This window comes from Lynx canadensis, chromosome D1 (assembly GCF_007474595.2).
Source record: "Lynx canadensis isolate LIC74 chromosome D1, mLynCan4.pri.v2, whole genome shotgun sequence".
Taxonomy (NCBI): domain Eukaryota; kingdom Metazoa; phylum Chordata; class Mammalia; order Carnivora; family Felidae; genus Lynx; species Lynx canadensis.
In genome coordinates, this window is record NC_044312.2 from 65,110,017 (window position 1) to 65,126,649 (window position 16,633).

The 16,633-nt window shown below is 41.1% G+C and overlaps 1 protein-coding gene across 1 annotated transcript in view; it reads right to left on the bottom strand.

Moving 5' to 3' along the window:
• Positions 1 to 16,310, bottom strand: part of RIC3 (RIC3 acetylcholine receptor chaperone) — a 50,887-nt gene extending 34,577 nt beyond the window's left edge. The window contains exon 1 of the mRNA XM_032595073.1: positions 16,158 to 16,310. Coding sequence (XP_032450964.1) covers positions 16,158 to 16,293 — 136 coding nt within the window. The 5' untranslated portion in view covers positions 16,294 to 16,310. The remainder of the gene's footprint in view (positions 1 to 16,157) is intronic.
• Positions 16,311 to 16,633: the final 323 nt, after the last annotated feature.

Consider the following 16,633-nt stretch of genomic DNA (forward strand, 5'->3'; position numbering starts at 1 on the left):
TTCTCCTCCCTACCCAATGGTAACAGCCTCCCCTGCTCTATTTCCTCTTTCCTCCAATACCTCTATATCCCTTTGGGAATCACACTCAACTTCAGAGGGGTTAATCAGTATGTTCTTTCTACCCAAAGCACTGCAAGTAACTTACTTCAGGCCATTAAGATGGGTGGATAGGTTAGCTGGAACGAATGGGACAGAACGAGGGTGGGGGGGATAAGAATGAGGTGGGAGTGAAGGAAGAGTTTAAAAGAAAAGACATCCTCTTTCTCTGGACAATGGAATTTGAGAGGTGATGTCTGGAACTGTTGCAACCATTGTTGCTACCCTGTGAGAGCAGTCAGGACAGAGCTGACTTGAGAAGGAACTTGGAAGTGAAATGGGACACAGAAAATCAGAGCCGGAGACTTGATGAGAATGTCAATCTCTGGATCAAACAACACTGAAGGCCAGTTCTAACACAGAATCTCTTCATGTACACAACACAGTAAATCCCCTTTTTGTCTTCAGACAGTTCAAGCTGAATTTTCTGTCTTTTATTATGAATATTCTATCTGATGAACTCACCAACACTGACTTAATGATGCTCACACTGTCTCAACTGGACTTCTGCAACTATCTTCTCCCTAAAGAAATCCTCACAATGCAGCTCCTTTCCTGCTGCCAGGATGTGCTTTCCAAAACCAGACTGGATGTTTCCCTTCTACTTACAAACTTACAATGGCCTCTTCTACTTTTAGAATAAAATCCTAACTCCTTGAATATGGCAGAAAAAAATCTTCTCAGTGTGGCCCCTGCTAACATGTCTAGTCTCATCTCTCATCAAAATGAAAAACTTTTCTTCTTAAAAAGACACCAGCAAGAAATCAAAGACAACCCAATGGGAGAAAATATTTTCAAATTATATATCTGATAACTGATTTTTATCTAAAGAACTCTTAACACTCCACAAAAAGTAACCCAATTTAAAAATGGGTATAAGATCTGAGTAAGACATTTCTCCAAAGATGATATACAAAAAGCTAATAAATGCACAAAAGGATGCTCAATGTCCTTAGTCATTAGGGAAATGCAAATAAAACCACAGTGAGATATCACTTCACACCCACTAGGATGGCTATAATCAAAAAGACAGCAGGGCACCTGGGTGGCTCCATCAGTTAGGTGTCCAACTTCAGCTCAGGTCATGATCCCAGTCTGTGGGTTCAAGTCCTGCACTGGGCTCTCTGCTGTCAGCACAGAGTCTGCTTCAGATCCTCCACCTCCCTCTCTGCCTGTCTGCTGCTCACGCTCTAAAATAAAATAAACATTTAAAAAAAGGCAGACAATAACAAGTGTTGGCAAGATATGGAGAAACTAGAATGCTTATACACTGCTGGAAAGAATGTTAGATGGTGCAAGTCTCTTTGGAAAATAGTTTAGCAGTTCCTCAAAAGGTTGAAAATAGAGTAATTATATGACCCAAATATTTCAGAGGAGAAGTTTAGATGGTGGAGAAGAAGTAGGGGTACCAGGATGTCCCTTGTCCCTCAAACACAGCCATAAAGTGTCAGAACACTTGGAACATCCAGGAAATCAATCTGTGGAGTGACAGAAAAATCTCCCCAGGTGGAGGGAACAGTTTAGCAGGACAGAGGTACATGTATGCAAACTGGGAGAGATTAAATAGTGTAGGCATGGAGGGGAGGGAATTGCTTCTGTGGAGAGACAAAAGGGAGAGAGAGAGAGAAAGACAGGCTGTGGATTGCAGTTGTGTTAGGAGAAGAGGAAAACCTCTCCAGACCACGGACTCAGGAACAAGAAACACCGTGAGTGCCAGTTTCTACTTTGCCAACAGCCTTAGGTGCTGAAGATCAGTTTTCAAAAGTGCATGACTTTCTCTGGACTGGAGCCATCGATGTGTGTGCACACCTGGGGGACAGGAGCCAGCCCTGGGCGCTGTAGCAATCTCAAGGGCACACTGGGAGAGAACAGTCCCCTCCCTCGAGTATTGTGGGAAGAGGGTTTATTGCCCGTCCGCCCCACCCCCCCCACACAAGGCGCCAAAGGCCCTTTATCAGCAGGGCAGAGTGGTATTACACCAGAACAGAATCCATTCAGTGCAGAGCCCCTTAAGACATCCGGTTTTGAATCCCAGCTGAATGTCTAGGAGGCACAGGAGACTGAGGAGCAGGGCAAGGTGACTTCCTGTACTACTCCGTGTGGGCTGCCTGAACAGCATGGTTTGGGACCCTGGCTGGGGGAGGTGAAATTGAGTTGTTGCCATTTTCACCAACAAGGTAGGGCTTCAGGGAACAGGACAGCGGCCCCTAGTGGAGCCGGGACCCGCTTACACCAAATCCCACCCCTCTGTGCCGGCAACTGCTTACCTACTGGAGTGAGACTGAGCCAACCAGACGGCCTCACCTCCGAACCAGCACAGCCACCAGTCCAAGGCACCAACAGACACCTATCCCGGGGTCTTGTGTGTTAGTCTGTTGCTCTTCCCCCTCCCCGTTTCTTTCCTTCTCTTCTCCTTTCTACCCTCTTTTTCCTTTGCAAATCAGGCTCACAGTTTCTGATTTGACTTTTGGTCAATTCTTACTATATATATATATTTTTTTTCTTTCTTTCTTTCTCTGTTTTGTTTGCTTAATCAGGCATTACTCTATTCTTTTTACACCTTTTCTATATCTTCTTTATTTTCCTTTCTCTCTCTCTGGATTAAGCCTTATAGATTGTTTGATTCTCTGCTTGTTTTTTTTTTTTTTTTTTTTTTTTTTTTTTTTTTTTTTTTTTTTTTTTTTTTGCCCCTTTCATTTTACTCTTTGTACGGGATCAGGTTCCCTGCCCTTTCCTTTTTTCTAGGGTTACTTCAATGAACAAATCAAAGCACACCTGGTGGAAGGTCCAAATAATGCACCACTACAAGGAAGAGCATTATAGAGGACTGACCAGTGGGATAGAGCACCCAACTACACAGAAAGCATGCCATACACTCCAGAAACACTTCCTGAAGGGCCAGGCCTTGGACAATGTATGATCCCTTTTTAATATAATAATACTCACAGGTGCAGGACACATAACAAGCTATTAAAATACAGAGAAGACAGACTCCTATCCAAAAATGACAAAATGGAAGAATTCCCCTCAAAGAAATTCCAGGAAGAAATGACAGCCAGAGAATTGCTCAAAACAAATATAAACAATAAATCTGAACAAGAATTTAGAATAATAGTCTTAAGACTAATAGCTGGGCTTGAAAAAAAGCATAGAAGGCACCAGAGAATCTACTGCTGCAGACATCAAGGAAGAAAGTCATGATGAATCAAGAAATGTTGTAAATGAGTTACAAAATAAACTTGATGCAGTGACAGCAAGGATGGAAGAAGCAAAAGGAGAATAGATGAAGTAAAAGATAAAATTAAGGAAAATAATGAAGCTAAAAAAAAAAGGGAAAGGAAATGATTAGACCACAAGGGGAGAATTTTAAAGACCTAAGTGATTCAATGAAACAAAATAGTATCCATTATCATAAGAGTTCCAGAAGAAGAAGACAGAAAGGGGCAGAAAGTTTATTTGAACAAATTATATCTGAAAACTTCCCTAATGCAGAGAAGGAAACAGGCATCCAAGTCCAAGAGGCAAAATACAAAGATAAAGAGAGAATTCTGAAAGCAGCTTGGGATAAATGGACCTTAACCTACAAGGGTAGACACATAAGGGAAGTAGCAGACCTGTCCATTGAAACTTGGCAGGCTAGAAGAGAATGGCAGGAAATATTCAATGTGCTGAATAGGAAAAATATACAGCCAAAAATCCTTATCCAGCAAGGCTGTCATTCAGAATAGAAGGAGAGATAAAGGCTTTCCCAGACAAACAAAAACTAAAGGAGTTCATGACCACTAAACCAGTCTTGCAGGAGATCCTAAGGGGGGACTCTGTGAGCGGAAAGCAGCAAAGACTACAAAGGACCAGGAACATCAAAACAAGCACAAAACCTACAGATAACACAATGACACTAAATTCGTATCTTTCAATAATCACTCTGAACATAAATGGACTAAATGCCCCAATCAAAAGACAAAAGAGCTTAAGAATGGATACTCATTTTAGACCTGAGGACACCTGCAGATTCAAAGTGAGGGGATGGACAACCATCTATAATGTTACTGGACATCAAAAGAAAACAAGAGTAGCCATACTATATTTTATTTTTTCTAAGGTTTATGTTTTTGAGAGAGACAAAGCATGAGCGGGGGAGGGGCAACGAGAGGAGGAGACAGAGAATCCAAAGCAGGCTCCAGGCTCTGAGCTATCAGCACAGAGCCCAACACAGGGCTCAAACTCATGAACTGTGAGATCATGACCCAAGTTGAAGTCAGATGCTTAACTGACTGAGCCACCCAGGTGCCCCAGACAAACTAGATTTTAAAACAAAGACTGTAACAAGAGATGAAGAAGGGCATTATACCATAATTAGGGGGTCTATCCATCAAGAGGAGCCAACAATCGTAAATGTTTATGCCCCCAACATGAAACACCCAAATATAAATCAACTAATCACAACCATAAATATAATATAATACAGTGATTGCCACTTACAGCAATAGACCAATCATGTAGGCAGAAAAATCAATAAGGAAATAACAGCTCTGAATGACACATTGGACCAGATGGACACAACAGATATATTCAGAACTTTTCAACCCAAAGCAGAATACACATTCTTCTCAAATGCACATTGAACATTCTCCAAAAGAGATCGCCTACTAGGTCACAAAATAGCCCTCAACAAATATAAAAGGGTTGAAATCATACCATGCATATTTTAATCACAACACTATGAATGAAACTTGAAATCAACCACAAGAAAAAGTTTGGAAAGCCCCCAAACACATGGAGGTTAAAGAACATCCTACTAAAGAATGAATGGGTTAAACAGGAAATTAAAGAAGAAATTAAAAAATATATGGAAGCAAATGAAATGAAAATATGACAGTCCAAATCCTTTGGGATGCAGCAAAGGCAGTCCGAGATGAAAATATATTGCAATTCAGGCCTTTCTCAAGAAGCAAGAAAGGTCCCAAATACACCACCTAACCTCACACCTAAAGGAACTACAAAGGCAGCAGTAAAGAAAGCCCAAAGCCAGCAGAAGAGAATAAACATTAGAAATAAACAATATAGAATCCAAAAAAAAAAAAAAAAAAGGTAGCAAAGATCAATGAATCTAAGAGCTGGTTTTTTGAAAGAATAAACAAAACTGATAAACTCCTAGCCAGACTTCTCAAAAAGAAAAGAGAGATAACCCAAATATATAAAATCACAAAAGAAAGAGGAGAGATCACAACCAACACCACAGAAATGCAATTATTACAGAATACTATGAAAAAGTATATACCAACAAACTGGACAATCTGGAAGAAGTGGATAAATTCCTAGACACCCACACACTACCAAAACTCAAATAGGAAGAAATAGAAAATTTGAACAGACCCATAACCAGCAAAGAAATTGAATCAGTTATCAAAAATCTCCAACAAATAAGAGTCCTGGGCCAGATGGCTTCCAAGGGGAATTCTACCAGACATTTATTTTTTTTATTTTTTTTATTTTTTTTATTTTAACCTTTTATTTATTTTTTTTATGGTGATTTCTTTTTTTTTTATATATATATGAAATTTATTGACAAATTGGTTTCCATACAACACCAAGTGCTCATCCCAAAAGGTGCCCTCCTCAATACCCATCACCCACCCTCCCCTCCCTCCCACCCCCCATCAACCCTCAGTTTGTTCTCAGTTTTTAACAGTCTCTTATGCTTTGGCTCTCTCCCACTCTAACCTCTTTTTTTTTTTTTTCCTTCCCCTCCCCCATGGGTTCCTGTTAAGTTTCTCAGGATCCACATAGGAGTGAAACCATATGGTATCTGTCTTTCTCTGTATGGCTTATTTCACTTAGCATTACACTCTCCAGTTCCATCCACGTTGCTACAAAAGGCCATATTTCATTTTTTCTCATTGCCACGTAGTATTCCATTGTGTATATAAACCACAATTTCTTTATCCATTCATCAAAGGGCTAGTATCTAAAATCTATAAAGAGCTCACCAAACTCCACACCCGAAAAACAAATAACCCAGTGAAGAAATGGGCAGAAAACATGAATAGACACTTCACCAAAGAAGACATCCAGATGGCCAACAGGCACATGAAAAGATGTTCAGTGTCGCTCCTTATCAGGGAAATACAAATCAAAACCACACTCAGGTATCTACCAGACATTTAAAGCAGAGTTCATGCCTATCCTTCTCAAGCTGCTCCAAAAAACAGAAATGGAAGGAAAGCTTCCAGACTCCTATGAAGCCAGCATTACCTCGATTCCCAAACCAGACAGAGACCCGACTAAAAAGGAGAATTACAGGCCAATATCCCTAATGAACATGGATGCAAAAATCTCAACAAAATACTAGCAAATCGAATTCAACAGTGTATCAAACAATTATTCACCACGATCAAGTGGATTCATTCCTGGGCTGCAGGGCTGGTTCAATATTCATGAATCAATCAGTGTGGTACGTCACATTAATAGAAGAAAGGATAAGAACCATATGATCCTGTCAATAGATGCAGAAAAAGCATTTGACAAAATACAGCATCCTTTCTCAATAAAAAGCCTCAAGAAAGTCAGGATGGAAGGAACATATCTTAACATCATAAAAGCCATATATGGGGGCGCCTGGGTGGCGCAGTCGGTTAAGCATCCGACTTCAGCCAGGTCACGATCTCGCGGTCCGTGAGTTCGAGCCCCGCGTCAGGCTCTGGGCTGATGGCTCCGAGCCTGGAGCCTGTTTCCGATTCTGTGTCTCCCTCTCTCTCTGCCCCTCCCCCGTTCATGCTCTGTCTCTCTCTGTCCCAAAAATAAATAAACGTTGAAAAAAAAAATTTATAAAAGCCATATATGAAAAGCCCACAGTTAATATCATCCCGATGGGGAAAAAAGTGAGAGCTTTCCCCCTGAGATCAGGAACAGGACAGCACCACTGTTGTTTAACACAGTGCTGTAAGTCCTAGCCTCAGCAATCAGATAATAAAATGAAATAAAAGGCATCCAAATTGGCAAAGAAGTCGTCAACGTTTCACTCTTTGCAGATGACATAATACTCTACATGGAAAACCTGAAAGACTCCACCAAAAAACTGCTAGAGCTGATACATGAATTCAGCAAAGTCGCAGGATATAAAAATCAATGTATAGAAATTGGTTGCATTTCTATACAGCAATTACACCAATAATGAAGCAACTGAAAGAGATATCAAAGAATCAATCCCATTTATAATTGCACCAAAAACCATAAAATACCTAGGAAGAAACCTAACCAAAGAGGTAAAAAAAATCTGTATGCTGAAAGCTATAGAAAGCTTATGAAGGAAACTGAAGAAGGGGTGCCTGAGTGGCTTAGTCAGTTAAGTGTCCGACTTCAGCTCAGGTCCTGATCTCATGGTCCATGGGTTCGAACCCTGCATCAGGCTCTGTGCGGACAGCTCTGAGCCTGGATCTTGTTTTGGACTCTGTGTCCCCATCTCTCTCTGCCCCTTGCCCCCCCATCTCAAAAATAAACATTAAAAAATTTTTTAATAAATTGAAGATGACACAAAGAAATGGAAAAACATTCCATGATCATGGACTGGAAGAACAAATATTGTTAAAATGTCGATACTACCCAAAGCAATCTACACATTCAATGCAATCCCAATCAAAATAGCACCATCATTCTTCACAGAGCTAGAGCAAACAATCCTAAAATTTGTATGGAACCACAAAAGACCCCGAATAGCCAAAGTAATGTTGAAAAAGAAAACCAAAGCTGGAGGCATCACAATTCTGGACTTTTGCCTGTATTACAAAGCTGGAAGCATCAAGACAGTATGGTAATGGCACAAAAACAGACACAGAGACCAATGGAATAGAGAACCCAGAAATCAACCCACAAACATATGGCCAACTAATCTTCAACAAAGCAGTAAAAAAGACATTCTCCTTAGCAAATGGTGCTGGGAGAACTGGAAAGCAACATGTAGAAGAATGAAACTGGACCACTTTCTTACACTATACACAAAAATAAATTCAAAATGGATAAAATACCTAAGTGTGAGACAGGAAACCATCAAAATCCTACATGAGAAAACAGGCAGCAACCTCTTTGACTCTGGGTACAGCAACTTCTTACTTGACGTATCTCTGAAGGCAAGAGAAATAAAAGCAAAAATGAACCACTGGGACCTCATCAAGATAAAAAGCTTCAACACAACAAAGGAAACAATCAACAAAACTAAAAGCCAACTGAAGGAATGGGAGAAGATATTTGCAAATGACATATGACATATTAAAGCATTAGTATCCCAAATCTATAAAGAACTTACCAAACTCAACACCCGAAAAACAAATAATCCAGTGAAGAAATGGGCAAAAGACATGAATAGACACGTTTCCAAAGAAGACACCCAGATGACCAACAGACCCATGAAAAGATGCTCAACATCGCTCATCATCTGAGAAATACAAATCAAAACCACACTGAGATACCACCTCACACCTGTCAGAATGGCTAAAATTAACAACTCAAGAAACAGCAGATGTTGGTGATGGTGTGGAGAAAAGAGAATCCTCTTGCACTGCTGGTGGGAATGCTAACTGGTGCAGCCACTCTGGAAAACAGTGTGGAGGTTCCTCAAAAAATTAAAAATGGAATTACCCTATTACCCAACAACAGCACTACTAGGAATCTATCTAAAGGATACAGGAGTGCTGATTCGAAGGGACACACACACCCCAATATTTATAGAAGCGCTATCAACATAGCAAAATTATGGAAAGAGCCCAAATGTTCATTGACTGATAAATGGAGAAAAAAAAGATGTGGTATATACATACAATGGAATACTACTCGGCAATGAAAAAGAATGAATCTTGCCATTTGCAGTAACGTGGATAGAACTGGAGGCCATTATGCTAAGTGAAATAAGTCAGAGAATGACAGATCACATGATTTCATTCACAGGTGAAATCTGAGAAACTTAACACATGGCCAGAGGGTAAGGGAAGAAAAAATAAGATTAAAAACAGAGTGAGGCAATCCATAAGAGAGACTCTTAAATACAGAGAACAAACTGAGGGTTGATGAGGTTGGGGAAAATGGGTGATGGGCACTGAGGAAGGCACTTGTTGGAATCAGCACTGGGTGTTGCATGTAAGTGATGAATCACGGCATCTACTCCTGAAGCCAAGACTACAAGACTACCCTGTACGTTAGCTAACTTGACCAAAGGGGGAAAAAATTCACTTTTAGTTCTAGCCACACTAAAATGTTCATGTTTCCCAAATGTATACACCCAAGAAAAATGAAAACATGTCTACATCAAAGTTTATATTCAAATGTTAAAAGCAGCATTACGTATATAATAAAAAAATACATAAATAACCTAAATGTCCATCAATGGATGAATGGATAAACAAAATGTAGCATATCCACAAAATGGAATACTATTTGGTCATAAAGTCATGAAGTACTGTTACATGCTACAACAGGGATGAACCTTGAAAACATTATGCTAAGCAAAAGAAGCCAATCACAAAAGATCACATATTGTATGATTCCATTTATATGAAATTTCCAGAACAGGAAAATTTATACATACAGAAAGTTGCCTAGGGCTGAAGGCAGAGTGGGGGGTGTTGGAGGGTGATGGATAAAGAGTATGATGGAGATGGGTGGGGGATGACAAAGTAAATATTCTAACACTGATTGTGGTAATGGCCGTACAACTCAGAAGAGAACAAAAATCACTGAACTGTACACTTGAAGTGGATGAACTGTATGTGAACTTTATCTTAAGAAAGCCGTTAGGAGAAAAGAAAATCTCCTGTTCTAGGACACTTTTCCTGCTCCCAATAAAACTGATCATTCTAATCATGAGTTCCCACTGTTTCCTGCAAGGTGTTTGAGTATATGCAACTGATATTGTTCTTCACTTATTTATTGTCCATTTACCTCTACTAAAGTGTGCATTCCTCAGGCAGATAATTGGCTCATTTTTCTTAGAATCCACAGTTATCTGTACACTGTGTACACACTAAGTGAAAGAGCACATCATGAATATTTACTAAAAGATGGTCTAAACAGCGGTCATGTGGAAAAGGGACTGTACTTGTTTCACATACTCCAATGGGCAGAAATGAAAGTTACAATGACGGGTTTTAAGAATTTTCAAAAATCAGGGTTGTCTTTCTCTAAAACAAAGGTTTCTTGGTTCTGTGAATTCTCCGAATTGACACTCAAATTGTGAATGTATGTGTAAATAGTATGTGAATTTTTCTAGGGAGAAACTCTAACTTTCATCAGATTCTCAAAGGGGTATGTAACCCCAAAATGGGTAGGAATTACTATTTTTTTTCTTTTTAAAAAATTTTAGGGGTGCCTAGTTGGCTCAGTCAGTTGAGCATCCAACTTAGGCTCAGGTCATGATCTCATGGTTTGTGGGTTCAAACCCTGCGTCAGCCTCTATGTTTACAGCTCAGATTCGAGATGCTTCGGATTCTGCTTCAGATTCTGTGTCCCCCTCTCTCTCTGCCCGTCCCCTGCTCACACTCCCTTTCTCAAAAATAAACATTAACAAGATTTTAATTAAATTTAATCCCAGTAAACATACAGGGTTATATTAGTTTCAGGTGTGCAATTTAATGATTCAACAATTCCATGTATTACTCAATGCTCATCAAAAGTGTAGTCTTGGGGTGTCTGGGTGGTTCAGTTGGTGGAGTGTCTGACTCTTGGTTTTGGTTCAGGGGATGATCTCACAGTTCATGGGATCGAGCCCTGCGTCAGCCTCCATGCTGGCAACACAGAGCCTGCTTGGGATTCTAACACTCTCTCTCTCTCTCTCTCTCTCTCTCTCTCTCTCTCTGCCTCTCCCCCACTTGTGTGCACATGCACCCACACTCTCTAAATAAATAAATAAGCATTAAAAAAAATGTAGTCTTTAATGCCCTTCATCTATTTCACCCATCCCCCAACCTACCTCTCCTCTGGTAACCATCTGTTTGTTCTCTATAGTAAGAGTCTGTTTTGTGGTTTGTCTTTTTTTCCTTTTTATTTAATTTTTATTTTGGCTTTTTATATTTTAGTTAGTTAATACACAGTGCAATATTGGATTCAGAAGTAGAATTCAGTGATTCATTACTTAGATACAACATCCAGTGATATCATGACAAAGAATTATTCACCATAATCAAGTGGGATTTATTCCTGGGCTGCAGGGCTGGTTCAATATTAGCAAATCAATCAACATGATACACATTAATAAAAGGATAAGAACCATATGATCCTGTCAATAGATGCAGAAAAAGCATTTGAAAAAAATATAGCATGCTTTTTTTTTTTTTAATATTTATTTTTGAGAGAGTGAGAGAGACAGAGCGTGAGCGAGGGAGGGGCACAGAGAGAGAGAGAGGGAGACACAGAATCTGAAGCAGGCTCCAGGCTCTGCACTGTCAGCACAGAGCCCAATGCTGGGCTTGAACTCATGAACCATGAGACCATGACCTGAGCCGAACTCAGACGCTTAACCAACTGAGCCACCCAAGTGCCCCATGAATTCTTTAATGTTTAATTTTGAGAGCAAGTGCACAAGCAGAGAGGAGGGGCAGAGAGACTGGGGGACAGAGGATCCTAAGTCAGCTCCACACTGACAGCAGAAAGCTTGAGCATCCGTTCTTGATAAAAACCCTCAACAAAGTAGGGATAGATACAACATACCTCAATATCATAAAGACCATATACCAAAGACCCACAGCTAATATCCTTAAAGGGGAAAAACTGAGAGCCTCTCTCCTACTATCAGGAACAAGACAAGGATACCCATTCTCACCATTACCATTTAATATAGTACTGAATGTCTTAGCCTCAGCAATCAGACAACAAAAAGAAATAAAGGACGTACAAATTGGCAAGGAAGAAGTCAAACTTTCACTCTGCAGACAATGTGACACTCTATGTAGAAAACCCAAAAGACTCCACCAAAAAATTGCTAGAATACATGAATTCAGCAAAGTCATAGGATATAACATCAACTGTGCAGAAATCTGTTGCATTTCTATACACCAGTAATGAAGCAGCAGAAAAAGAAATCAAGGAATCAATCCCATTTACAACTGTGCCAAAAACAAGAAGATAGTTAGGAATAAACCTAACTAAAGAGGAAAAAAAAAAAAAAAAAAAAAAAAATCTGTACTCTGGAAGCTACAGAAAACTTGCGAAAGATACTGAAGAGGACACAAAGAAATGGAAAAACATTCCATGCTCATGGATTGGAAGAACACTGTTAAAATGTCTATACTACCCAAAGCAATCTACACATTTAATGCAATCCCTATCAAAATACCTGTACCACCAGCATTCTTCACAGAGCTAGATCAAACAATCCTAAAATTTGTATGGAAGCACAAAAGACCCTGAATAGCCACAGCAATTCTGAAAAAAAAAATAAAACTAGAAGTATCATGATTCCAGATTTCAAGCTATATTATAAAGCTGTAGTCATCAAGACAGTATGGTTCTGGCAGAAAAACAGACATATAGATCAATGGAACAGAATGGAAAACCCAGAAATGGACCCACAACCATATGGTCAACTCATCTTCAACAAAGCAGTCTCTTCAGCAAACAATGTTGGGAAAACTGGACAGCGACATGCAGAAGACACACTGGACCACTTTCTTACACTATACACAAAAATAAACTCAAAATGGACGAAAGACCTAAACGTTTGTAAGACAGGAAACCATCAAAATCCTAGAGGAGAACAAAGGCAGCAACCTGTGATCTCGGTCAGAGCAAATTCTTACTAGACACATCACTGAAGGCAAGGAAAACAAAAGCAAACATGAACGACTGGGACTTTACCAAGATTAAAGATTCTGGGGGTACCTGGGTGGCTCAGCCAGTTGAGCATATGACTTTGGCTCAGGTCATGATCTCATGGTTCATGAGTTCGGGTCCTGCATGGGGCTCACTGCTGCCAGCGCAGAGCCCTCTTCAGATCCTCTGTTCCCCTCTCTCTCTGCCCCTCCCCTGCTCATGCTCTCTCAAAAATAAACGTTAAAAAATCCACAAAGATGAAAAGCTTCTGCACAGCAAAGGAAACAATCAACGAAACTAAAAGGCCGCCTACAGAATGGGAGAAAATATTTGCAAACAGCACATCTGGTAAAAGATTAGTATCCAAAATCCATAACTTCTCAAACTCAACACCCAAAAAAACAAAATGGACCCAGTTAAGAAATGGCAAAACACATGAATAGACACTCTTCCAAAGAGGACATCCAGCTGGCTAAGAGACACATAAAAAGACGCTCAACAACACCATCAGGGAAATACAAATCAAAATCATAGTAACATATCACTTCACACCTGTCAGAATGGCTAAGATTAACACAAAAAACAACACATCCTGGTGAGGATGTGGAGAAAGGGGAACCCTCTTGCACTGCTACTGGGAATGCAAACTGGTGCAGCCACTCTGGAGGACAGTATGGAGGTTCTTCAAGAAACTAAAAATAGAACTACCCTATGACCCGGCAATTTTACTACTAGGTATTTACCCCAAGGATACAAAAATACAGATTCAGAGGGGTACATGCACTCCAATGTTAATAGCAGCATTATCAACAATAGGAATGGCTGTTTTTATTTTTTAATGTTTATTTATGTTGAGAGAGAGATGTGCTCACACAAGCACGCAGAGAAGGGGCAAAGAGAGGAGAGAGAGAATCCCACACAAGCTCAATGCTGTCAGCACAAATCCCAACACGGGGCTCGAACCCACAAACTAGGAGACCATGACCTGAGACAAAAATCAAGCGTCAGACACTTAAGGGACTGAGCCAATCAGGCACCCTGAAATCACTATTTTAAAAATGTGACATACCGGTGTGAGGATTTTAATTAATTTCTTTTTTTTTGAAGTCTAGTTGACATACAATGTTACTATGTCATACACCTGAAACTAATGTAATTCCACAACTCTATACATTATTATGCTCACAAGTGCAGCTATCATCTATACTGCACAGCCCTGTGACACCATTGGCTGTAACACCTGTGCTGTACTTTCATCCTGTGACTTATTAATTTCAAAACTGGAGGCCTGTACCTCCCACTCCTCTTCGTCTGTTTTCCCCATTCCCTCCCCCACCCCTCCCATTTCGGGATCATCAGTTTGTTCTCTAGGTTTATGGGTCTGTTTGTTTGCTCATTTGTTTAATGTTTTAGATTCCATTTCACATATAATTGAAATTATATGGTATTTGTCTTCCTGACTTATTTCACTTAGCATAATACCCTCTAGGTCCATAAAAGGGCAGAGGTTTTAGTTAGCAAAATTTCAGTTACTGGCATAGATCATTCAAGGTAAGTTTTTGCCTAGATTATACTCTTTTAGTAACTAATGCAAAAAGAGAATTCACAATATTAGTAGCTTCATGAACTTAACTTATTCACATTATTTATTGACTGCCATTTTAGCTAAATGCTAAATGAAATAGTTAGTGGTAGATAAGACAAAGTCCCTGTCTTCATGAAGCTTACATACTCGAAAGTAGAAACGGAAAAAAAGTGAGTAAACAAATAAGAACATTTCATACCATATAGTAATTCCTTCAAAAAGGAAAATAAAACAACATGAAGGACTAGGAAGTGATTCGGGTGGAGTTGTCTTAGCTAGGGAGAGTCTCTCTGAGGAGATTACATTTGAGCTGAAACTTGAGTAAGGAGAAGGAAGGTGAGGTAAGAACATTCCAGGGAATAAGGAGAACAGAAAGTGTTCTCATCTCTAAGATGACAACATTGAATATCAGCTCTTGAGTTCTCAAGGGAAAGAGCCACATTTAATCTCTCTACAACATGTATAAGAGTATCTCCCACTCACATTCAATGGAACTTATTCAAGATAATTCAGCATAATGGAATTCAATTCAGTGAAATACCATTTTAGAAGAATCTTTACTGCTCAAGATCATCATGAATTAATCTTCAAGGCAGACAAGACAGGATCATTAGACAAAGTGAGCAAAACCTTTAGGATTTTGTAACAAGGTAGAAAGAAAAAAAATAATGTGATAATTTTTTGGAAGTCTCTTCCAGGTAGATAGTTTTACAAGCATAAAGTTTATCAAGCAAATTCTATCAAGAGAATTCTGGGTTCAATATGTCCTCCACCCCTAGAATTTAGTGCTTTGCATTCTATAGTATTTCTAATTTATGATGTGCAAGAGAGTGGAACTATATAGTCAGTGTGCACAAATAACAGGGAAGTGGATCTCAGTTCAAAAGGAGCTGTCCAATCACCAAGGGCTGAATATTAGTGCAAGTGTCTGGAGACTATAAAACCATCAAGGGTATTACAGAGATTATTTACAGGAGAAAGTTCCTAGTAGAACTTCAAGACCTACAGAGAACTGTTCTAGTCCCTTCTCTCAACCTGGACATCCATCCCTTTACACTCATTATGGAAAAGCCCCTGAAAGCAACCAACACGGTGGGTTTGTAAACACCACAAAGATCATACCAATAACAAAGGATTACCAAACAATTTAAGTAAGGGGAAAGTAGTAATCTGTTCATCTCAGTAACTGAAATTTCAGTTAAAAATTTCAAATTATACTTAAAAAGGCACAAAAACAGGCTCAAGCGGGGCGGTGGAAGTACACAACGACTTAAGGCTAACCACACCGATATCAATTGACTTTATGTAAAAGCACGACAGAAAGCACACGGAAACCCCCGAGAGGGGAATGCAAGTGGAAGCCCTCCTGACTCAAAGCACCTGAGCAGATGGCGACAGCTGGGTTAAGGCAGTGAGGGCAAGGGGGAAAGCTTCGAACGGGTGTGCGACGGGCCACCGAGAGGGTGCCCAGGCGCGCGCGAACGCCAGCACTCCCGGCCCTTCCTGCGTCAGGAGGTCGAAGGGACCAGACAGCTGGAGGAGTCGTCCGCTGACGCCAAGGGACCCGCAGGGGCTTGGCACCTCCCAAACGCCGCCAGGTCCGCCCTCTCTAGCCCTTTCGAGGAGACCTGGAGCACCCCTCAGTGCAGCAGTGCTCTTCGCAGACTGAGGGGAAGCTAGCCCGGTTGCTCACCTTCCGGCGCCGGCGGCGGCTCCTGCCGCTTTCCACGGGACAGGAAGGCCTTGGGCAGCAGCAGCGACACAGCCAGGACGAGCCCCGAGGCCAGGGCCACCCTCTGCACGGTGGAGTACGCCATGGCCGCCGCCCTCGCCACAGGTGCCGACGCCAGCCGGAACCGGAACCGCAGCGCCGGCGGCCTCCTCCGACCGAACCGGGGCTGCGCGGACGGCGACGCGCGAGGGACAAGTGCGCCAGGCGCCCGCACCGCGGTCGCGGCCTCAGTACTCGCACCCGCGGCCTCCCGTCTTTGCCAACTGGAAACTCCTCCCTCTCCACGTCCCACGCCCAGGGGCGCGTCCTTCGGACCCGGGGCATTGGCGGTCCCGGCCTTCTGCGCATCCCGCTCACTGAGTGGCTGCGTCCGTGCGTCCGTCCGTCGGTCCGTCCCCTTACCGAAGGCAGCTCCCATTGCTCAC